The sequence below is a fragment of the Vulpes lagopus genome, chromosome 14, assembly GCF_018345385.1.
Source record: "Vulpes lagopus strain Blue_001 chromosome 14, ASM1834538v1, whole genome shotgun sequence".
Lineage (NCBI taxonomy): Eukaryota > Metazoa > Chordata > Mammalia > Carnivora > Canidae > Vulpes > Vulpes lagopus.
In genome coordinates, this window is record NC_054837.1 from 25,651,007 (window position 1) to 25,675,491 (window position 24,485).

Genomic DNA, 24,485 nt, shown 5'->3' on the forward strand with positions numbered 1-24,485 from the left:
CCAGCCGTGAGTCCCTGACGAGCCTAGGTTAAGGTGGACAGCTCTGCGTACGGTTCCGGCCAGATAACACTGATTATTATTATCACCACTATAACAACTTTCATCTGTTAAACCTTACTCTGTGCCAGGTGTCATCCTCGGGCTGTCACAGCTATTAATCCTGCAGAATCCAAAGAAGTAAATACGGACGTTGTCTTCAGTTTCACAGATGAATAAATTGAGGCACAGGGAGGATAATAACTTGCCCAAAGAGGCACCCAGTTACTGGCGGCTGTGTCAGGAGTAAGGCCTGGCCTTTTCGTCATCCTGCTGGACTGAGTCTTTGTTTCAGCAGGTGTGCACCAGTGCCCTTTCCATTTACTCCAGCGTGTGTCTCTGGTGCTCTGGGACCTGGGGCAAGGTGCTCGGCCTCAGCTTTGTCATCTGTACGGTGGGACAAGGGCACTCACCTCCTCTGGGGAATCACGGGCCTTAAGGAGGCAATGCCTGTAATGCTCCTGGCACAAGTGAGGGTGCAACAGATGTTACTCATCCTGTTCTTTGGGCTGCCATGAGCACCTTGCTGACCTTCCATTCAGTCAAGCCAGGCTGAGGGAAGGTGTGCCCAGCCCAAGGAATAGAGACAAAAAAGGAGCCCTGGTTTCTATAAGCCTGCCTGGGCAATAACTGAGTGCATGTGTATGTACGTGTGCATGCATGTGTCTGTGTGTGAGAGAATGAATATGCCCACCATGTGGGCAGCGCTCAAGACTGTGCATTTGCATCTGACTCTGGATGCCAGCTCGTCTTCCCTGTCTTGAGCTCCCTTGTCTATGTCCCTGTGCCCGGCACATAGTAGGCACTTAGTACACAGTGGTAGTGAGGAAGAGGAGGATTCCTCGCTGAGAAGATGGCACTCGTGATGCCTTGCCTTCCACCTTGGGCGTGGGAGCTCAATGTGCTCAGTGCCCGGTCTGGTGCTCGCCACTCACCTAGGCTCCTGTATCGGCAGCCAGAGAAGCTTGATTTAAACCACCCAGCCTCCCCACCCTCTGGAAGCCTTCATCCTCTCCATTGTCCCTGTAAGATGGCAGGATATTACATTAGCCTACGATAGACCCATCAAATTGAACAACAAAGAGCAGGCCTCTGAAAAATCTTTGGAAAAGTTGCCCCAAGTCTAAGACCTGATGTCAGACAGAGTTACTTTGAAAGAGAGTAGCAGGATGGCCGCTTTCCCCTCACCCCTGGCCCGCCCCTGCCTCCCCTCCCGCCCAGAACCAGCTTTCCCCACTGCACCTCGAAGCCCCCGGTAGGTGAAGTGCTATTCTTCAGTGCCTCGCGTGTGGGAGGGTGAAAAGAGAGAGCAAGGAGGGAAGAAAGAGGAAAGTCGGCCACTGGCTGTGTCCTTTTCTTCCTGAGCGTGTTACAAACCAGCAGGGTCGAGGCATCGAGAAGCTTTCAGGGCCTCGGCAGGCCGCGGTACCCGCGAGTGGCACCGAAAGAATATAATGGTAGAGAAGCAATCCGCCCGCAGAACCCTCTGTTTCAGAGCCCGCACAGCCAGGGAGGCCTGGGCAAACAGGCTTTTATTTGGCCGGGAGCGCGGCTCTGCTTCCCGCCGTTGTCTTATTCCAGCTGGGAGGACTGATGGGCTGTGGTTAGCGGTTGCACCTTTCACCTCCGGAGCTGGGAACAGAGACATGACCGGCATGGCAAGCGGCTGGCAGCAGTGCCTCCCCCGCCCGAGCTGGGCCAGGCCAGGGAGGGAGATCTGCTCTGTCTGGGTGCACACGGGTGCCTGTCCGGGTCGGTCACTAGCATCGAAGCACCTGCTGCCCGCCCCCAGCCGGGCACTGGTGGGAACCAGGCAGGGAAGGGGCCTGATTGCCAGTGCCCTTGACCTGGCAGCCCGACCCCTGACCCTCCACGCCCGCAGGCCTCAGCCAGAGCATCAGAGATCGGCCCTTTCCCTCATAACCCACCCCTGTCTTCTCCATTTCCCCCTCACGCCCCTTGCTTGGTCTTCCTGCCACTTTGTTCATGTGTGCAATTGTCTGACATCTCTTCGCCCCAAAAGGCTCTACCCTCTGGGGCCTGGGGCCCTCTCCACATCCCCTGTGCAGTCTTGCGTCTGGCACAGGGTAGGCTCCTAAACTGTCTGTGTGGCAGATAGACAAACATCGGAATGGCCCATTCTGACCGAGCATCTCATCCGTACCAGCCACTATGTGAGAGCCAGTTCAGTTCCTCCTCACTGTCACCCCACAGGAGGGAAGCTGGGGCACAGGGAAGCTGGACAGCATGCCTCAGATCCCACAGTTAGCCAGACGTGCCGCCAGCCCTGGAGTCCTGCTTGGCCTAAAACCAGCTCTTACCACCTTGAGCCTAGACACACCACCAATCTGAAAGGGGCAGCCATGTGACTTCTTATTAAAAGCCAAGTCAGGGACAAGAGAAGAGGGGAGAGAGGGCTGTGTGGAGGATCTGCTCCATGCAGGGAGCACTGCCAAGGGGTTCTGAGTACACAGTCCCATTTTGGCCTCCTCGCTCCCTGGAGAAAAGTGCCATTCCTGTCTTTCTGAGGTGCAAACTGAGACCCAGAGAGGTCTAGTGAATTGCCGGAGGACACACAGCTCTGCACACTGCAGAACAGATAACCTTATCTCACCATGCACTGTATCCACAGAGGCCCCCAAATCCCAAATCATCCCCCTTTTATCGGACCTGGCCTCCCAATCCAGATGGGTCAGCAGTTGCAAACCAGAGCCAGATCCAGCCTGCAGCCTGCCTTTGTAAATAAAGGGTTTTTTGGCACACAGCCATCCCCGTTTGTTCACGTGGTCGGTACGGCTGCATGCTCACACTGCAAGGGAAGAACAGAGTGGCTGCAGCAGAGACCCTGTGGCCTGCAAAGCCAAAACTATTTACTGCCTCACCACGTACAGAAAAAGTTTACAGCCCCTGGGGCTCCTGAGATGCCTGCCTTATTTCATCTAAAAGCCATGGGGGCAGCTAATTCCTCCTACCATGACTCCTCCTTTCTCTAGAGAGTGTACAGCTCTAGAAGTATCATAGCCACACCCTCACCATCACCCCCTAGCTGTAGTGCTCAGCTCAAGAACTCCAGCTTTCCCTGGGAAGGAGGCCCTATTACTCTGCCCCTCATTTACTCGATTCATTCATTCATGTGCTTAAGTCTGCATTGACCACAAACGATCAAGCCTTACTCAGCCCTGAGGATAAAGCAGTGAACCAAAGAGAAGACCCCTGCCCTCGTGGAGCTGTTATTTGACGAGGAGAGGCAGATGACAAAGAAGAAAAAGTAAATAACAATGTTAGGATGACAGCAAGCCCTGTGGAGGAAATGGGAAAGAATGGCAAGATGTTCCTCAGGGGTGGGAGGAGTAGAGAGATTTTCCCCTACTCTTGGCACAGGCCTGACCTGGAAAAAGTGTTTCCAAGGAGTCAGTATTTTTGTGATAGGAGGAAGAAAGCCAGCCAGCCAAATAATGGGGGGGGCGGGGGGGAGGAGGTAGCATTCCCGGCACAGAGACCTGCAGGTGCAAAGGCCCTGGGGCAGGAGCGGTCATAGCAGGCCATGGTGGCTAGAGAACTGTTCAGGGTGGAGAATGCTAGGAAACAAAGCTGGAGAGGGGCCAGTAGGGCTCCTTGTGGGGCCTAGTGGCAGGGAGCCTGGCTTTTATTCAATGTAAAGCAGGAAGTTCCCTCAGAGATCAGTGTGGTGGCCTGATTTACACTGTCAGACCTCTTCCTCCCTGTTTTGTGGGGGCGTGCATTGTAGAGGGATAAGAATGGAGGTAGGAGTCCCATCGCCATCCTCCCAGCAAGCAGGGGCAGTGGCTTGGGTGGGGATAAAGACCGTGTGGGGATGGGGAGAAGCAGGTGGGTTGAGCCTATGGGCTCTACCATTAGTAGAGCCGGCCTAATTTGTTCTGGAAGGCATGAGGGAAATTAAGGCCAGTGTGGAGATTTCTGCTCAGAGCCACTCAGAGGATGGTGGTGCCTCGTGATGATGAAGCCTAGGAAGCTGGGAAAAAGCAGGTGGGGGCTGGGGTGGGGGGGCACACGGGGTTTGAGACACCTATTAGGACTCCCCGCGGGATGTCAAGCAGATAAATCTATGAGTTCGGAGCTCAGGGGCGAAGTCTGGGCTGAGATATAAATTTGGAAGTCATCAGCATACAGATGATATTTAAAGCCTGCAACAGTTCACCAACCCTCCCCCCCCCCATAACTTAATCATTCATAGGACGGCACATTTTCAAAAGATCGGGGACCAGGAGAGCCCGTTATCCCCACGCCAGCCCTTGCAAATATGCCTTCTTGATCTTGGCCATGAAAACATAATCATCGGGCTTTAAAAATCACAGTCGGGAAAGTTCAAGCAAGTATGTGAAGTCACAGAATTTATTATTCAAAATATCCCTTTGCTGTGGATCTTTCCAGCTCCCTGAAGACAGAAGGTTCCTGTAAGCTCCCCTCACCTCATTTTTATTCCTCCATTTGGGTGCCTCTCGTTCCCTCCTTAAGGCTTCGCGGAAGCCGGCAGCCCTTCCTCCAGGGGCATGGGGAACGCCCCATCAGGAGGCAGAAGGGGGCGCGGGGAGCTGTCCCAACTGCCACTGTGGGGACCGGAGGGACGGAGGAGCCGTTTTACCCCTGGCCTTCCCTGGCCGGGCTGGTGTGTTTTGTTCTTCAGCCTGCTCCCAGCCGAGTTGGTGGGTGGCACCTGGAGAGAGGTTGAAATTGGCCGGGAGACCAGCTCCTCTCTCACGTGCCCCCAGCCATCCCAGCGGGCGGAGGCAGAGTGTCGCGAAGACACACGGAGAAGCAGGAATTGTTTTGGTCAGGCAGCTCCTAGGCGGCAGCTGCCAGCAAGGGTGCAAATGGCTGGCAGGAGGGAGGGATCCACGTTCAGACAGCGAACGTCTCCCCCTGCGGAGGTGCTGGGGAGGCTGCGGGGGCCTGGGGCCGGCGGGAGCAGGTGTCTCCAGGTCACCTCCTCCTCCCTCCTTCCTGCCTCACGCCCCGAGCCTCTTGGAGTGCTGTTTTGGAAATATTTCCAAGCGCTTTAGCAATATCCTGCACACTCTCTTCCCCTTCCCCCGGGAGTGGCTGTCCGTGCGGGGAAGGTACTTGCTCCCAATCCAGCTAAATTGTTATTGACTTGTGTTCTCTGCGTTCCGCAAACATTTCACTCAGCCGTCGCCAGCGAGGCCAGGAATCCCTGCTAGGGCTAACGGGGAAACCAGCTGTGCCGGGCCATTTCTCCTGCTCTTCCTCATCGATCACAGAATTAAACTGACAGAAGGAAAATTTCAGAGCGACTTGGGAGGGGAAGGGGCTGGGCCCGGATTGGACAGGGGTTCAGGGACCTGGGGACCAGAGTGCTAGAAATAGGAGCAGGAGGAGGGTGGACTTCCCTCCAGGGTTGTGGCTGGTGGCAGGGGGTGGCCGATTTTGCTTCTGAATCGTCGGTTGGCCTAGTCTGAAGAAACCCAAGAAAAACAGAAAGACAGGGAGGTTTTTGTTACTGCTTCACGGCCACAAGTGGAACTGGTAGGGTTCTGTAGACAGAGGGGCGAGAGATAATAAATCAGAGGCTGCACAGGTGAGCCATCAACTGAGCTCAGCCACAGATCTTTATTTTGCATGGAAAATACGGACCAGTGGGGTTTGGGTTTTGTTTTTTTTTTTTTTTTCATGAGTTGCCACTCCTTTGCTATCAAAAGATTTGATCCAAAAGTCGAGCTTTTGGCCTCTGGAAAAATCAGGTTGACCACCTTGGTTCTGTGTGCCTGTCGGGCAGGTGGGGCTGAGTTGCCAGTCTGCAGCCCACCCTATAGTCTCCCTCCCGTGCCTGCCTGGCTGCTTGAGGCCCGCACACTTACAGATTGGGTACAGACTTCCCTCCACCGTGGCCCCCTGAAGGCTTCCCTTCCAGCCTCTACTCCCAACCCAGGGCTGTGTCAGGAAGAGGGGGCCAGAAGCTAATGCCCATCAAGCCACTACTAGAAATGGAAAGATCCCTCTAGGCCTGAGGCATAGGAGAGGGGGATCCCTTCCAGCAGGTCCTCTTCCTTTTCCTTTGTTTCCCTGCAATGAGTCACCTTCACCTGGCCACTCTCTGTCCTCCCCAGCCTGCACCGGCCCCTCCAGCATCTGTAACTAATGCAAACACATGCAGGACGGAGCCTGAAAGCCCCCAGGCTTAGCCCGGCCCCAGAGCCCTACGATGGGCTAAATCCACCATAATCCAGGCCCTGTGGATGGGGAGCTTCCAGGCCAGCTGCCTGGAACGCAGTGTGAGGGCCACCCACCAAGCTGCACGCAGGCTCCTGCTTCACAGCGAGCCAGAAGCCCATAGCACTGGTGATTAATAAGGGCAATAGGCATCACTCTCAGTAACCAATGCCCCACCCCAGACCATTCTCATCACCGGCTTCAGTGGTTTTCTCGATGATTCTCGTAGGCAGTTGGATAGAGAACCACTGGCCTCGAGAATGCCGCTGCTGCAGGTTGGTGGGTACCGTGGGGCCTCTGTTTCACATCTTTTCTGCTGGGAGCCATTTCCTAAAGGGGCTATGCCAGTGTCTCTACTGCAAGCCTGGCCGCTGAGCCACAGGACCCTAGGCCTCACTAGTGTATCGGGGCATGGGGAAGGGGGAAGTGTGGTCACGTGACTTCCCTAGATCCGCTGCTTATCCATCTGACAAATGGGATGATAATCTCACACAGCTCATGGGATTTCTCCCAGTACACACCCAGCCTGCTGCCCCAAGCCAGCAGGTGCCTGGGCCCTGTCCACTCTGGGGTCCTGACGTGGCCACCATGGCTGGTGGTTCAGAACATCCTTTAGAGTGTTCTTCACAGCTGCATCCCGAGCACCAGGTCTGGCACAGAGTATATGCTCACCTTCAGGTGGGGCCACGGGCTCTTTGTGGCTGGGTCATCCATTTTCTGGAGAAACTAGACATGCAGACTCTTAGGTAGCATCTCCCTTTTTTTGGCATATTAGTAACTAGCTTTTTAAATCTTAAGTCATGTCAGCAAATCCAGACACTCTACCAGGGGCCTGTCACATGTGAGGCTTCCTCCCATTTGGTCACCCATAGACATGGTTTCCTAGTGTGGTGGATTTCCCAGGGGCAGACCCCAAGACGTGGACTCGGGTACCAATCAGATCACCTAGGAGGTGAGCCCGGGAAGTGCATGAGGAACCGGAAGGAGGCGAGGGACCCAGTCCCAGGGGTCTCTGGGGCTCAGCCCACCAGGGCCCCCCAGGATCTGTGTCGTATACACCTCAGAGCTATCCCCCCGGGAGTCCAGGGGGCTGGGACATGTGTCCACCCTCACTGGTGGAGGATTCCTCTGAGGGAGCTTATGTACCCAACGCTTCCAGCTGGCCCCGTGCCAGGGCTGCACATGCCCCCGTGGCCAGGGAAAGCCATTGATGTGTCCCAGAGCCGCGCACTAATGCTGTGGGTGGCCACCAGGATGGGGCACCTGCAGCGGCTCCTGTGTTTGTCCAGGGCTGGTATTGCCACCCCCATTTTAAAGGAGAGAAAAGTGACCTGCCTGCATCCAGTGACAGCGTCCCATCAGGGGACCATAACATCCGCCAACCTTCACGGCACTTACAGTGCACCAGGCGCTGCTGGAAAAACTTAAGCACCTTTACCGTCCCGGAGCCCCCGGCGCCGTCCACGCGGGGTACTATGCAGCAGGTGCAGGGACAGAGCACAGAGAGGTGAGGCTCCTGGCCCCAGGTGGCCCAGCGGGGAGCCACGGGCTCTGATCCTGGCAGCCTGGCGCCCGCTCCCCCCCTGCCAGCGCCTGCTCCTCTCAGGTCCTCTCAGAATTCCCTTGCCCCCCGCTCTGCTCGCCCCTCCTCAGCCTTCTGCCTCTGGAACAAAACCCCACGAGGCGCGTTCTCCCGTCCTCCCGGCAGCGCCTTTCCGTCTGCCCGCTTTTGCCTTCCATGCAGGGCGACAGCGCCAGCCAGGGCCGGGAGAGAGACGCGGGCTGGCATTCTGTCAAGGAATTAATTGAAAAATAAAATCATTAGATGGGAACTCCAGAAATGCAAAATGGTGGTTGGGGGGGGGCGGGGAGGGGGGCAGGACTGGGGGGTTGTTGGGGGACGGCTGAGTTTTTTGTCAAGTTAATTTCTCGGGTATTGATGTTTGGTGACATTCACTTGTTGTTTATCTTCGGGTGCAGCTGTAATGCTGAAAGAAAATGCACAGCTTGTTTCGTTTATTTATTTTACACCTTTCTCCGGTTCTGCATTATGTTTGTTTGGTGAAAACCCACTGAGGCTTTTGATGTCGAAGAAGTGGGATTTCAGCAGCTGTTCCCTGCAAGCAGGGTGCTCCATGCGCAGACAGGGCCGGCGGGGGCTGCTGGGTGTCACGTGGTGGGGACTCGGGCCTGACGCATCCCCTGGGGGGGCGGTTGGGGGCCCGGCCTGAGCCAGGCCAACCAGAGCAGTCACGGCCCCGAGCGCCGAGCCCTTGGTGTACTGGGCTCCGAGCACAGACTCACTGATGCTCACGGCTGCCCCAGGAGACGGGTCCTGTCCTCAGCCCCCACGCACAGATGAAGCCGAGACCTGAGGAGCTGAAGTGACTTACCCAAGGTCACTGAGCCATTAGGCGGCAGAGCTGGGACCTTGAATTGTCTGATCTCCAAGGCTAGGGAGTGAGCCCCTCGCTGACCTACTTTGTGCACTCCTCACCCCGCCAGGGGTCCAGGGATCCCCCTGGGCCTCCGTTTTCCAACCTGGGGTGGGAAATGGGTACCGTACCCTTTCAGCCTTTACAAACCAAATCATTGTATTCATTTACCTAACAACTAACTGCTCATGGATCACCTACTAGGTATTGGCTATCCTCTGACAGTCCCTGCCCCAGTGGTGCCCCCTGGCCTAATAGCAAAGTGAGACATTGAGTCCACATCTCTGATGGGAGTTAGAGCGGCAGAGATGTTGGTCTGTCCACCATGGACCGGGGTCTAACCAGGTGCCAGTCATTGCTCTTTTGCCTCCATTAATTCTGCCCGTGACCCCACATTACAGGCAAGGAGACGGAGGCAGCAAGAGGCTGGCCAGCGGTGGGGCATATGTGCCCATGCCTGCGTTCCTGAGCCTGTATGCTAAGTGTTGAGGACAGGTGGGGGTCCCCCGAGAGGCTCCGCTGGGAAGAGGAGCCCGTACCTGCTCCAGGCAAAAGGAAAGGCCTCCTTACGTCTGGGCCTGCGGGTCAGCAGGTGGTGGCCACAGAGAAGGGGAAGGGTGGAGGAACAGCCCTGTCCGCCCCCCACCCCACATTTTATGCACGAGGGAGTGAGCCTCACTGGGTCCGGGCCCCACCCGAGGCTGCATACTGGGCAAGTGCCAAAGCCAAATGTGTGTGACTGTGCACTGTCACACCCGCACCCCCCACCCCGAGTCAGGGCCCCCGAGAGCCGTTGCGAGCATGTGTGGGACAACGCTGGCAAGTGAGACAGGCCAGGGCAGAAGCCGGAGGCTGCCGTGTGTTACCCGGGGCCCCTACGCCTCACCCTGTACCTCCGTGTCCCCAGCTGTGTAGTAGGGGTGGCAACGCCCCCTCCTGCAAAGGGTTCCTGAGACTCCACCCTCTGGTTTCCCCAGCCAGATGACCTCTCGGGTGCCTCCCAACCCCACCCCTGTTTGTTGTATTGTTGTCCCAACCACAGCAGTGCTGTTTCTCAAAGATTATCCACCTCAGTGCCCTAGGACTCATTCATTCATTCAGTCCTTCATTCGTTCGTTCTTACATTCAGCACAGAAGCACAGAGCTCAATCTGGCAAGCTGGGGCCAGTGCGGTCCTGGGGACATCCAGAGAGCAGAGGCATCCAGGAGCAGGCCCTCCAGGCGAGCTGGGCCCTGGAGATGCCCTGTGTGGAGAGGTGCAGGAACAGCAGCTCTGTGTCCCATCCTGTGTCCATTGCTCCGGGGCCTCCTGCTTGTCCCAGGATGGGGAGCCGAGGCTCGGAGGGGTGAAGGTCCCACCACCAGGGAGGGGAGCATAGGACTGGAACCCAGCCCTGGGTGGCTGTGTCACAGGATGTTTGGTACTCGTGACTCGGGGGAGGGCAGCCAAGGGCAGGGCTGACATTTCCAGACAAAGACGGGGAAGAGCTGGTTCACAAGTCTTTAAAACAGTGAGGCCAGCTCCCAAGCAAACTGAACGTGGCTGGTGTCCCTGGGGCCGGGGCTGAGGTTGGGAGGTGCCTACTGGTTGGGAGGGTGGGAGATGCTCTGAAGCTATGGGCACAACCACCTGCCAGTGGCAAGACTTGCACAGTGGGGTGAGAGGGCCAGAGCTGAGAGTCAGGCTGGGTTCTGGCCATGTTTACATTGTCCCCTCCTCCAGGAAGCTGCCCTGATAGCCCACATGGAGCAGGTGCCTCCCCATCACAGCGCTGATCCTGCCCTGGGTTGTGTTTGTCCGGCTTCTTCTCCATCGCCCCTCAGTGGTCCAGGAACAGCCTAGATGGGGGCTGTCCCATTCATACCAGGCCCAGCCCAGAGCGGGCACTGCCTGGCCTCTGCTGTGAGGGGTTGAAAACATGAACAAAAGTGGTTAAAGACTGCTTTTGGTCCAGTCCCTGCTTCTGTGTCCTTCAGCAACCTGAACTCTTTGATCTCATCTGTCCCTGCCATCCGTCCATTCAGTCAGCAGGTACTTACTGAGCATCTGCTGTGTGCCCCACACCATTCCAGGCCTTGGGGGGACAGCAGTGACAATGCAGACAAAAGCCCCTTCCTCCTGGAGCCAGCATTCCAGTGGGAGAGGCAAACAGGGAGCTGAACGGTCGGTCGATGCTGTAGAGGAATGTGGGCAGGGGCTCTGGGAGCCTTGTGGTCTTAAACAAGGAGAGGAGGGAGACCTCCCTGGAGAGGCGAGTCCCCCACCAGGCTCCCTGCAGGAGGAGCGCTCCAGGCAGAGGGAACAGCAAATGCAGAGGCCCGGAGGTGGGAGAGGGGGTTGCCAGGAACCAGGAAGGAGCTCACCTGGGTGGCCTGGTGGCCCTTCTGCTGGCTTCTCCTTTCCCCAGGGGAGAGGAGATGGCCCCACTGAGGGCTGAGACAAAGGAGCCACAGGTTCTGATCCCTCTGGGTGCCCCTTGAGAGCGGACTCTGGGAGGGAGGGCAGAGGAAGCTCCCACCATCCTGCAGGCCAGAGATGCCAAGGACTCAGACCAGAGGGCGGCAGTGGATGTGGGGGGTGTTCGGGGTGCAGAAGTGATGGAAAGCTCGAGCCCTAGGATGCATAGGCAGAAACCGGCTCCCGTGCTGGTGCCTCGGAGTTAGAGAAGCTCTGGAGGTGAGGCCCGCAGCTCCACTGCAGCGACCGTGCTGGCCGCCACCAGCCAGCCCTTGGAGCCTGGGCCAGCCTGGCCCAGGAGAGCGGGGGCCCGCCAGCCCAGGAGCTCACACTCCCATTGTTAGTAACTAGGAGGAGGCATCTGTGACAGGCCCACAGGCCCTATTTTGCTGTTCTTCTATTTCTCGGCTCCCATTACCTGCCCACAAATTCAATTTCCAAAGGCCATTGTGCACCTCCAGAGCCTGCGATTCTAAGGAAACCAGGAGCATCGAGGAGGCAGCAAGGAGAGGAAATTTGCGTCTGAGCCACGGGCTGCAGCCTCCACCCCCAACCCATCCCACCCTCTCTCCCTTTCCATGACTAACAATGATGGGTACAGCTGCCAGGCCCGGGGGCTCCTGGGTGGGGGGCAGCCCCCCACAGCGTCCCCAGCCTTACTGTGTCCCCCCCTTCCCGCTCCATTTGCTTCTCCCTTCATCGGGCAGACATTAGTGAGCACCCACTAGGTGCCAGGTTGTGCATTGAGGCAGGGACACGGCAGTGAACGGGACAGCTCTGTTCCCAAACAAAGAAATGACCACCGCGATGTCAGCAGTAAGAAGTGCCCCAAAGCAGGTGGCGGGGTCGTCGGAGGAGGGGGCACGGGAGCTGGGGCTTCACTACAGGGTCCTCTGGGACCTGCAGGTGCCAAGGTCCTGTGGTGTGCATGCAGTGTACCAGCCCGGAGTGGCCAGCTCAAGCAATGGCATCCCGAGGACTAGAGAATTCCCTCTCCTTGCTTGCAAAGCCGTAGGAGCCTGAGACCCCAAGCGGTAGCACTTGTTCTAGAAGGATCGCTCAGGCAGCCCTGTGGGGATGGCAGGAGCAGGAATTCAGGTGAATGTGCTTGGATCAGGCAGGTAGCCATGGAGAAGATGAGACAGGGTCAGTGCCCTGTCGCTTTGGGAGGAACAAGGTGAAGAAACAGGCCCAGAGAGTCCAAGTCACTAGCCTAGGACTTTATACAACAGGCCCAAGATTCTTCGTGTCAGGGCCAGGGGCCAGGCCAGACTCTGGAGAGACCCTCGTGAGAGACATGCCCTTGGGAGCTCCAGCCTAGTAGGGAGTTGGAGGCAAAGGATCACAGGGCAGTTGTCTCCCTGAGGACTTCACAGAGGAGGTGTTGTTTGAGGACGGGATTGGGACATCCTGTCTGCAGCTGCCTCTGAACGAGTCCGCATTCTCTGGGACTGAGAGGTTAGGCCAGGCCTGAGCCGGCCTCCCCCCACCACATCCCTCCTGGGAGGACCGAGGGCCCAGCTCACCTTCTCCTGCCACCCTCACTACCTCCCTGGCATTCTCGCGCCAGCCCTGGAGACTTTCATAGGAAGTGGGGACACTGGCTCTGGTGTTGCTTGGTTTCGAATCCTGCCTCCACGTGTGGCTGAGTAACCTTAGACCTACCTGTCTGCAGCTTGGTTCCCTCCCCTGCAGGAGGCAGTCCTAGCACGTCCCTGTGGGACTGCCGAGAGGAGGAGAGCTGTAGCACACCATGCATCCTCGGTAGTGTTTGGGGCTCAGAGCGACCGTGTATTGCTGAGCCCACCGTGCCTTCTGTTTGTGCTGTGCATCCACATCCCCGTCCCCTCTTCTCACAGAGAACTCCTATGCATCCTTCAAAGGCCAAGTCGAATAGTCCCTCCTCTCCAAAGCTACCTCTAATTGTTCTTTCCTCCATGCTTCTTTTGGAATCTTTGAGCAAGCCGCTTACTCTATTGTTAAGAATGGATAACCTCCAGGAAAGCCGGAGCGGCTTCTACTTGTTTCCCCAATGATGGCCCCCTCACTTTTGACCCATCCCCTCTGAAGGTGTTCTGCTCCCTGCAAGCCAGGCAGAGACCCGTTACCCCCTGAGCTGCCGGGAGGAGGCCTTCCTGGCTCCCTTCCTAAATGGAGCCCTGTCCTCTGCGGGTAGAAGTCGGGGAGGGGGTGGCGGGCAGAGCCGGAGAGTTCCTGGGGCGAGGAGAGGCAGCCCCATGGTGAAGCCAGAGACTAACGGGCAGTGTCTCTCTCCTCTCTCGTGTTTTCTCTCCCTGGATGGCTTCTGGTCCCTTGTGCCCCCTCTTGTGACTCCCTCCTCCCTCCCTATACCTCCTACCCTCCATTTTGCTCATCCCGGTCCCTCTCCCTTCCTGCCATTCCTCTCTTCCCACCTCCCACCCCTCTCGGCTGTTTTTTCCTCCTCTCCTGCCATCTGGGCTCCCACAGAGCCCCCGAAGAAAAAGCGGTCTGTGGTGTTGGACGAGATCCTGGAGCAGCTGGAAGACAGTGAAAGCGACAGTGAGGAGCAAACCCTTCAGCTGCGAACTGGCACCGAGAGGGTACGTGTACGTGGCTCCAGGGCCCCGGGGACTGGGGACAGCCGCTCCGGCTTCTGCGCTCCTGCCTGGTGGGCGAGGGAACGCAGGCACCCCCACTGTGCCCCAGCCTGAGGTTGACACGTTCCCGCCATCCCCGTGCATCCGCTCTGTGCCCCACACCCAAGGGCCAGGGGGCAGGGGAGACGCAGCCACGTTAGGAAGTCTCGTGGCAGCACAGGGACCCAGAACCAGCAAACACAAGCCTCACCCCACCAAGCCTGGCAGTCCACTGCTCCCAGACCGGGGCACACAGCCCCACCTTGCTGGTTGGAAGGTCAGGGCAGAGAGATTCGGGTTTGCTCATGCGCAGCTGCATAGGAGCAAGTGTGGCATCAGGGTGGGGGGGCAGGACCCTGGCGTCATGACCTAACCTCCCTTGGCCCAGTATCTGCCTCGCAAACGATTCCCACCTCGTGTGGTTTTAGTGAGAAAAACACGCCGCGTGAATCCATGAAAAACCCCCGGTGCGGCACTGAGCGTGTAAGACCGGCTCCAAAGCTTCTGTTCTTGCCCTCCTTCCAGGGCTGCTAGCTGGAGTCCCCACTACATCCATCTACGGGCGTGCTCGCAGCTTGGGACTTGACCTGTGTCCTGCCCGAGGCCCCTTGGGACTGCGGGCTCTGGTTCGACCACCAGGGCTGACCACAAGGATGCTCACGACACCCAGATGCCAGCCTCTCCGGTTGAGCCTAAGATGTGTCCCGATGGCAGCTACCCTTGGCTCGTGGACGGAGAACTCTGTGAAATGCATTCCAGCCCTGTTGAAAGGCTTATTGCAGGCTTGGGGTACCCGCCTGCACACACCTACTCCTACCTGTACCTACAACCTCTTCCCACTGGGAGCACCTGCGCCCAGCACTCGCCAGAGACTGGATGGTGTGGAGGAAAAGAGCCCCCGCCACTCGTCTGACCTGGGTTCCAGTCCCAGCCTCCTGAATCTCACCTATGCAGCCTCAGACCAGCAGGGTCCCCTCTGACCCTCACTTCTCCTTCTGTCAAGTAGGGGTGATGTGCACACTTGGGCCTTGACCACCTCAGTCAATCCAAGTAAAGCCTGGAAAAGATGCCCATCAGCACTTTTGTTTATTCCTTTATTTGGGACCTCTGGTGGGGGCTCATAAATCTTGGTCTCTGCATTTTGGAGGAAAGAGGTTTCAGTTTTTCATCCAGTTTCACAGTGGCCTAGAACCCAAGCAAAGCTCCACAGCGCCGGTCCCCCTGTGAGTCTAAGTGTACTCCCCACTCCCCGTGGGGCAGGTGCTCCCCGGCCAATCCTGGGCTCTTCCCTGAGAAGTAAGAGGCAAATGGCCCAAACCCAAAGTGGCTTGTTCCCCGACGTTTGTAGTGGGGTGCCCCACAGACACCAGGTATGACCACAGTGTGTAGGTGGGGTCAGTGTTAAGCCTCACCCAGGCCAGGCCTTCGATGACCAGGCCCTCCAGTTGCTGTGAGTCTTGGGGGTGACAAGGGCCCACCCTAGTCCTCCCCACTGCTTGTCCTGTTCAGGGACATGTGGGTCCTTCCTGATGAACACACAGTCTATACTCACACCGCCAGGGCCAGGCCAGTGGCAGCAATGTAGTCACCACATTGGAGATAATCAGACCCATGGGCCTGACACACGAAGAGGCCTCGTTGGCATCTACAAGACTGACTCGGATGACGGGACTAGAACATTCCCAAGACAGGATCCGCCAGCTCCTGCAGCCTGATGCCATGCGTCCAGCGCAGGCTATGTGTTCAGACCAGCCTGGGAGACCGGGTCGCCACCCCCCTTGCTGCTGCCCCTGGCCTCTCGGCCCCCCACCCCAGGGGCTTACTGTCTGGACAGGGAACAGCCACATAAGCAAACACCAACAGCCAATTCAACTACCCTGGAGATCTTGGGGTGCCCCATCACCTCCCCCTTCATGCCACCAAGGATGTTGATGGTGGATGCCACCCTCGTCGCCTCCCTTCCCCTAACCCAGGAGCACCTCATTCTCCACAAGCAGACAGAAGGAGCCAGTTGGATCTGTGAACTGGGTTTTGGAAGTCATAGCTTAAAACCCTTCAGGGTTCCCCACACACTTGCAATGAAGTCACACTCTTCACCCAGCAAGAAGTCCCTGCCACTTGTCCCCCACTTACTGCATGCTGGCGTTTCCAGTGTGCTCCCACCCCAGGGCCTTTGCACTTGCTCTTCTCTCTGCTTGGGACACTCCCCCTCCCCCCTCATCTGTCCTGACCATCTCTTTTTTTTTAATTTCCCTTTGAGATCTTAGTCTAAATTCTCTGGCCTCAGAAACAGTCCCTGGCCACTTTATCAGAAGCAGTCCACTCCACTCCTCCCCCACACCCAGACCCATGCCCACACCGTTCAGTCACAGCACCTAGTGCAGGGAGCAGCCCAAGCCCTGGCCCTTCTCCTCTGAAAGTGACTGTCGCCTTGGGCGGTCAGAAATTACTCTCACTGTCATAATTCTTACATAGAAGCCACCACCACGTGATGACTCTGGAACAGCTAGATAATGGTTAGGCCAAGTTAGGTAAGGTAGGCCCGGCGCAGAGGACAGGCGCCACTCTCCTCCTTGGAGGAAGCCCCTGGGAGCCCCTGGGGAGATAAACTTCCATCCAGTGTGTGCCGGGAGACTTGTGGGGACTCTGGGGCAGCCAGGACGTAGTTGTTGTTGTCACCAGGGATGCAGGGTATAGGGGAGCTTGTGGGGAGGAGTTAGAAGTGACAATAGGACATCAGTCGATCTAGGAGAGAAGTGCCAGGAATAAACCATGGCGGGGGAAGGGGGGGTGGTCGCTGAGGAAGGGGTGCAGCCCTGGGGCTCAGTGAGCCTCCTGATGCACGTGTAGACCCATCCATTTCTCACAGGGGTCCGTGGCCCTCAGATGGTCAGGGGAACTAGGAGCAGGGCTGTGCTGGAGGCTGGACCGGAACAGGCACCCCGGAGAGGGGAGGGGAGGTGGCAGGGCCAGAGACCGCAGGGTCAGAGGGGCCCCTGACCTGACGAGGCTGTGGGGCCCGCCGTATGTAGAGGCAGGAGCTGGAACCCTGCCTGAGTGCCCCATGGCCACACCCACACCCCGCGCCGGCTCTCACACTCAGGCCCTGACCCCTACAGGCCTTATTTCTCAGGCTCCCCTGGCAACAGGCTGCCAGATGGGTCTGGCCAGGGGTGGGCACCAGCAGACGTCTGGGGGCTGGTGGAGGAGAGAGGCCAGAGCGTTCCTCCCCACCCCTCACCCCCTCAGTCCTGTGCAGGTCCTCGCCGAGGGTTCCAGCCCTCGATTCTGGCAACACCACTGCCTCCCCGGAACCCTCCAGGTGGGTGTGTTGTTACCCACTGGCCTCTGGCTCTGCCTGAAATCCCGTCTGTGGAACTGCCCACCAGGCACAGCGAGGAGATGCGGGGGGCGGAGGCGGGGAGTTTAGCTGGTCTGTGCACATGGGGCTCCAGAAGGAACAGAGAGAGGCCCCGAAAACCCCTGAAGGGTGGGAGGGAATATTTGGATGTAGGGCCAGGCTTGGGGAAGGAGAGGCCACCGAGGCCTCTGGGACTGGCTGGGGGAAGGTGCTGTACAGACTGGCCTGGAGGGGTGAGGAGGCTCTGGCTCCTGCCTGCAGGTGGAGGACAGGCGAGTGGCTGGGGTCCTCGCAGAGCCGAGTGAGAGTGGGGTGCGCTGCAGCTGGAGGTGTGGGCAGGAGAGGCCTGCGTGGGATCTCAGCAGCACCCCCTACCGCCTGTGCAACCCGCACCAGGAGTCTCAGCCTCTCCCACCTCAATTAGCCTATCTTTAAAGTGGGTACGAGAAGAATTTTGGCCTCGTAGGATTTTTTTTGAAGATTAGATAAAAGATCACGGGTAGGAAGCATGTAGCAGACTGTTATATACCTCGGGGACGCTAAATAAGGGGGGGTTATCACCATGGGGCATGGCACCTGCAGATGCCCGAGGAAGCCAGAGCCCAGCGTGCACACAGCAGGCCCGTGGGGCCCACGTCGGAGGCATGGGCAGGATGGGGAGTCCCTGCATCCAGGAAGGTGGCCTGGAGAGGGTACCCTCTGCCCACAGCACCCGAGCCGGCACTTCGTCCACCCGGGCACAGTGAGCCGACGGTTACCAGGGTGCGCACTTGGGAAACCAGGGAGGGCTTCCCCTGGTCTGTTCCTAACCCTTGCGATCCTGGGGTCACCCGCAGGCAGGCCTGCCGTTGTCGCAGAAACTCCTCTTCTGAGAGCCAGGCTCGGGCCCCGGGTCAGCGCTTCTGGGCCGGTCCACAGACTTGGTGGGTAAGGAGGGTTCTTGGCCGCCAGAGGGCCCGGCCGTGGGGCTGGCCCGGGGCCCGGGGTGCGTGCTGAAGGCCTGGGGCCAGACCTGGAGGGCTGCCTCCCTCCCGGGAAATCCAGCTGGCATCTTCCGGCCGGTTGGGGGCACTGGCCAGGGGCTGGCATGACCGGAGTGAGCTTCCCTTCCCACGGACGCATCTCCGCTCCGGGAGGGCGCCGGGCAGCTGGGGGCGCCCAGAAAGGACCAGCCACGGCGGCTTCACGTGGAGCAGGAAGGGGCCCCGGCCAGAGGCAGCGGCTGGCGGAGCCAATCCTCGGAGCCCCTCGTCCCGGCCTGTGCATCCAGTCATCAAACACTCGGTGCCAGAAGCCACAGCCACATGAGGGCCTGTCTCCTGGGCTTGGAGACCCACGCGCCAAGCACAAGACGGTTTCCAGCGGCCCTACCGCCGGATTTTCCTCCTCTTTTACTGCCTCCTTGGCTTTTTTGTCTTTTGAGGCCGGGCCGGCTCCCAGCGCCTGTCTGTGCTCCGCGGCGTCTAGGAAAGGATTAGTGCAAGCTGAGCATGCAGGCTTTGGTGAACAGAGCCGAGTTTGGTTTCAACATCTAATTCAATTTGTTCTGCCGAGATTGAAATATGAAATGGTTGCCAGTCAAACGTTCAAAGGACGGGGGGAAGGGAGAGAGCTCGCCTGCTGAAATTTAAATTTTAATGAAAATGACTTTAACCCTTTGGTGCACCTTGCAGAAACAGAGCACAGTGTCCCCTCCCGCGGAGGATCCCCTTCTGGGTGCCCCCCTCCCCGCTTCTCTTTTGCAGAGCTTCACTAAGACTATGTAGCGCTCTTTTTCTTTTTTTCGGAAATAACTGTTAATAAAAGATGAATGGAGTACTTGGTTCGTTATAGGCTCCCATCTTCCCCCAGTGGTGACTTGTGCAAGTCCAGGCCCCGAGCCCATGCTGGGCACCAGTCACAGGTGTAAATGGTCACCTGTGTCTCGGTTTCCTCTGTGTTCCCTGCCCCCTCTGGAGCATAAGCCCCGGGAAGGCAGGATCCATGCCTCGTGCACACCGCGACCCCTGCCTGGCGTGGGGTCGGAGGCAGGGGGCGCTTGGCAGTATTTGATGGAGAGAACGCTCCCCACTTTAAGCCCCCGGCAGCTTTGGGAGGCGGGTTTATGGGATGTATAGAAACGGAGGCAGGCGGCATCCCCAGAGGACAAGACGCGGAGGGCGGGCACCGGGACTCGCACCCAGCTTCACATCACCAGAAGCCCGAGTTCCCAACCTGGTGGTCCCCTGCTCCTCCAGGCTGCGCGAGAGCCTGGCCCTGAGCTGGGTGGCAGCCACACTCTCCTCTCCTCGCCCCTGTGCAGTGGGCTGTGCCACTATCCCTGTTTCACAGCTGAGTTCGGGGCTCGGGAGGGCAGGCCTCACAGGTGCCACATATGGATCTCTAACTCAGGGCAGCTTGAACGAAAGGCACCTCGTCTTTTTTCCCTTGATTGGGCTTTTCCTGTTCAGCTCCTACTTGCCATGAACTGCTAATGTGCTTTTTGGGGTATGTGTATGTTTAATATCAAATGCCATCAACCCCGGGCACGTGTTGTGGCTCACAAGGCTGTGGCAAGCACCAGGCGTTGCCATGCCATCCTAAGGCTCCGGGCCAGAGAGTGGGGGTGATGGGGCGGCCCCGAGACTTCCCTCGGGGACAGTGGGCTCCCGAGGGCTAATCCCTTGGCCTCATCCCTGGGGACTCATAGAGCCACGGAGCCAAAACTTTGAACTTAAAACGCCTTGTCATGTGCCTCCAGCCTGTTTGTGGAGCCCACTGTGAACGAGGCTGGGCCATGGGTGAACTCAGCAGATGACACTCCTGGTCCCGAGGAACTGATGGCAGAAGGTGGGGAGACAGCCAGCCAGCACACGGCTCCTTCTCTAGTGCCACTGAGGCTGATGTGTGTATGGGGTGTCCACAGGGGCCGAGGGAGGGCTCCCTGAGGGGGTGGCATGTGAGCAGAGCCTGGGAAGGCAAAAGCAGCGACCTGAGTGCAGAGGCCACTGCAGTCATCTAGGGGCAGGGGGTGACTTAGACCTCGGAGGAGGAGGTGACTGGCAGCCAGGTCCTAGACGTGTTGAAGATGGACCCCATGGGATTCATGTACTAAAGTTCCAGCCCTGAGGTGTGCAAGGCCAAAGTTGACTCCATGGTTTGGGGCCTATGCAAAAGGTAGCTTCTGCTGAGGCTGGCCCCTGCAGGAGCTGGCACAGGGCATGCCAGCAGTTGGGGTGCAAAGGCGCATTATGTTGGAGATGACCATAAGCCGTCAAGTGGAGAAGAAGAGTGTCAAGTTCACAAGAGACGGCTGGACCAAAGACATGATGGGAAATCCTCTGTTTTCTTTAAGAAATCTAAGAAACAACATGGGGCACTGACAGCCCCCTGTAGGCAGAGCTAGTAAATCTTGGCTTGAAGCTCAGAACTTTCCGGTTCATTTTTAAGCTACCCATAGACAGTTCCAAACTCTTGGCCACAGGACTTTAAGAAACAAAAGTTTTACCAGAACCCCAACATAGAAAACCACGGAACTGCTCTGTTCAAAGTCGGGGTGTGCGGCCTGGCCCCCCACCCACATATTCGTCCTCCACCTCAACACCCCAGGGTTTGAAGACCTGAGGTAACATGCAAATGTGACTCCCAAACATGATGTGCAGGCTTCAGGGGTACACGGGAAGACTTTTAATGTATGAGTTTATTTGCACATGTTCGTTGCAGATACAAATGCACAGCTAGCTCATCAGACCTGCGATTTCACCAGGCTCTAAGGAGGAGGCAAAAAGAGTGTATCGAGATAAAGGAAATTATTAAGACCGTGAGTATAGTGAAACAGAAATGGTAAGGAAGAGCCGTGAGTGGTCTAAACCAGGGGTTGGCAAACGGCAGCCCGTGGGCCAGATCCAGCCGCAGCCTGTTTGTATAAAGTTTTATTGGCACACGGCCATGCCCGTTGGTTTCCATACTGCCCGTGCTGGCTTCCTGCTGCTGCTGCTGCAGAGTTGAGTTGCAACGGAGACTGTAATATTTACCGTCTGACCCTTCACATCAAGTTCGCTGAGTCCTGATCTAAAGCAAACCCCTATAATTTTATAGCTCAGAGATCTAGACCCAGAGAGGGCCAGTGGCTTCTACAAGGTCGCCCCATGCAGAACTCCCCGTTGGGCGCACTTCCCACGGCACCACGCTGCCTGTGCACAGACCAGAGCCCAGCGCTCTGGGCTCAAATCCCGGCTCTGCCCCTTACCTGCCGCGTGACCTTGAGCTAGCTCCTTGACCTCTCTGTGCCTCCGTGTCCTCATCTATGAACTGAGCGCAGCAGCAGTGCCACCTCTCTGGAGTCAGAAGGGTTAAATGAGTACAGACGCCGAGGGCTGAGACCAGTGCCCGCCACGTAGTGAACACCCTACAAGCAGTTGCTGCTGTTACCCCATCCCCCCAGTGTAAAGGAGTGTCCCCCGGGCCTGCCCCATCACCCACCACCCCGGAGGCCGTGTGCTCCAGCACAAGACCCGAGCCCAGGGCTGTCTGGCTGAGCAGCAAAATAAAAGGGGCCCTGCAATCTAATTAGAGCATCGCCAGAAGCCAGGCCTGAGTCCCCTCCAGCTTCCTTAATAAACCCCACTTCCCCTTAATTGCAGCTTTCATGAAGACGATCCACTGGGGCCTCAGCGCCCCATCCTTGGGCTCAGGCCAGCAGCAAACATTTTCCTGTTTTGCAGATTTCCGGGTGGCAGCTGCTTCTGCCTTCCCCAGGTACTGTCAGGAGCCCCCCCCCCCTCTCCTGGTCCCCAAAAGAGATTCCAGGCGATAACATCGCTGCCACCTCCTATGTCCACGTGTTACCCTGCAGTTGACAAAGCACTTGAAGCCACCAACTCGATGGATCTCAGCTGAGTCGCAAGGCAAAGACTGTCAGTCTTGTTGCACGAGTGAGGAACTGAGGAAAGTGAAGCAGCGCCTCTCCCAGGAAGGTGCCAGACGAGGGCAGGCCGCTCTCTCCCCCCATGTGTGCAGTGGCCACACACTGTGACCCGCAGCATGATCTGAGGCATCCTCTTGCTCCCCTTGGCTTCGTGGACAAAGGACGGAAGCCGGAGGCGTGGGGAGCCACAGGCACCACCACCAACAACACCGGTTCCATCCGTGGTTCTCAGACTGACCTTCCTAGAGGAGCTGGGGATGTGGCCTGGGTCCAGAGCCTGCACCCCCTGCAGCTTCCAGGGAGGTCGTGTCGGGTGGCCCAGCACCCACCACATGAGCATCTCAGTTGGGAGCTGAGAGATGTATTTGGCGGCTGCCGAGATGCAGGCCAGCTTCATCTGGGGCTCCAAAATCAATCGGCTCCAAAGCCAGGGCACCGGGCAGCTGTGTCGGCCTCGTGGAGATGACCCTTCCCACTGCTGTGACAGACCCAAGTATCAGTGGTTTAAAGAAGGTGGAGATTCTCTCCCTCGAATGACAGCGGGCAGGGCAGTAAGCTCAGTCTGCTACAGCGCCGCAGGGCGACGGGGACCAGGCTGCCCTCTCTGCCAGGACCAGGCAGCGGGGTGGGGACCAGGAGAGGCCTGCCCCGCCCTTCAGGGGCGACAGTCTCACGTGGCTTCTGGCCAGGACAGAGTCACACAGCAGAAGCCCCCTGGGGGTGAGACCGAGAAGCAGTCCCGGGGTGGGGGTGCCGTGTGCCCGAGAGCCCGGGGTCCTCGTCCTGCAGGAGGTGGGAGAGTGAGCGTGGGAACAGCCAACAGCCTCTGGCACTGAGGTCGTCGGGCTGCTGCCTGGGCTCTTCCTGGGGCGTTTTCAAGATCGATTTGTTCCTGATTTCCACCCTCTGAGCCAACTTGATTCCCGAACGCCCCAGGAGCATCCTTCGGAGGTCCGAAATGGGCTGCTGCGGATTCTTAACCCGAGAAAAGGTTAAAGCCTACTCTCCGAGACTCGAGCACCAGCTGTCCTCAAAAAAAGCCCAGACAGGGGGCCTTGCTTCCATACGGAGACATGTCTGCTGCTGCCCCACGGGGCAGGGACCGCAGTCATTGAGCGAGGAGATGGGGGAAATCGGGGTTTGGATGCAGTCCCTCCCCCACACACCTCTTAAACGTGCCTTGCTTCCGCCCCATCCCAGGGCACCATCCGATGGTCTCCCTCTCACCCCTTCCCCAGGCTTCCTCCTGCCCACCTGTCCCCACCAGCCACCCCTGGTTCGGGTGCTCTCCCTCGGGGCTTCCAGGGATGTGCTGTGGCTCCGGCACTGCCCCCACCTGGAAGCCCTTTGAGGGCGGGGCCGGGGCCTTGTGCACACAATGTCCACCAGGGGAGGCACCCACTTAGTATTCGCAGGAATCCAGGCTGTCCCTAGTCTGGCCTCTTGAGAAACAGGACGTTCAGAGGGCCTTCAATGCCAAAACCAGGGAAATCCTAGCCAGGCAGGTGAGCTGGACCTCCCCAGTTGCCTTCTCACCTCCAGAACATTCATGCCACCCACAGACCTAGATGGCACCTGTCCAGCCCTGGGGTGAGCTGACCATCGAGTTAACTCCGTCTTGCCCGAAGTTACTGTGCTCTGTCTTCTCTGCAAGGTCGGGTGGTCCTGCTTGATCGTCACAGCTAGGTGGGCCCAGCACCTGCCCCCCGGCCACGCAGCCTCCGCCCTCGTCCCCCTCAAAGCCAGCGAGCCCTCAGCGGGCCTGTGCTCCCCAGTTTGGCCTGCTCAGCTTGGCCTGGAAACAGTTCTCAGCCTTCCTTCAAAGGGTGCCCCGGGGTCCTGGAGAGCCCGAGCTGGTCCATTCTGGTTCCCCAGACTCCGTCTGTGCAAACCCCGGATCTTCTCTGGGAAGTGTTTGGGAGTTAGCCACACTTCTCCACCCTCGGGCTCCTCTGCCATCCCGGGCCTCCCGCCCTGGCTCGGTACCCCAAATCAGGGACAACGGTACGGCCCCCCTCTCCACCCAGCTGGTGCGGCCACCGTTCTGGGGTTCTAAAAGCAGGTCCTGCTTGGTTCTGGGCGCTCGCCCCTGTTCAGCCAGGCGGTGATGTCCGTGGAACACCGTTCGCATCTGTCCATTCTGCCGCCGCTCTGGGGGCAGTACTGTCAGCATTTTTACTTTCTCCGAGTCGACCGTCAAGTATTTACTTTTACTGTGTCTTGCCGGGGAGCCTTGGCCTCTGGAGAAAAAGCCACTGGACCCTCCAGATGAGAGTACTTCCCAGAAACCCAAGCCCTTGGGGGTGAGAGGTCAAGGGCCCAGAAGCACAGGCTTGAGAATCACCCAGCCTAGAGTCACGATTCCTCCCATCTCGAATCTCAGCATCTGTTTCCTCTGAAAATAGGAGGAAAGACCATCCCTTCCCGGGGGCTTCCGAGAGGTGGTGGGTGGAGGCGGGTG

General features: G+C 58.1%; 1 protein-coding gene across 1 annotated transcript in view; it reads left to right on the forward strand.

Moving 5' to 3' along the window:
• Nucleotides 1-14,826, forward strand: part of RBM19 (RNA binding motif protein 19) — a 122,066-nt gene extending 107,240 nt beyond the window's left edge. Inside the window, exons 24-25 of the mRNA XM_041729239.1 lie at nt 13,609-13,721; nt 14,283-14,826. Coding sequence (XP_041585173.1) covers nt 13,609-13,721; nt 14,283-14,291 — 122 coding nt within the window. The 3' untranslated portion in view covers nt 14,292-14,826. The remainder of the gene's footprint in view (nt 1-13,608; nt 13,722-14,282) is intronic.
• Nucleotides 14,827-24,485: the final 9,659 nt, after the last annotated feature.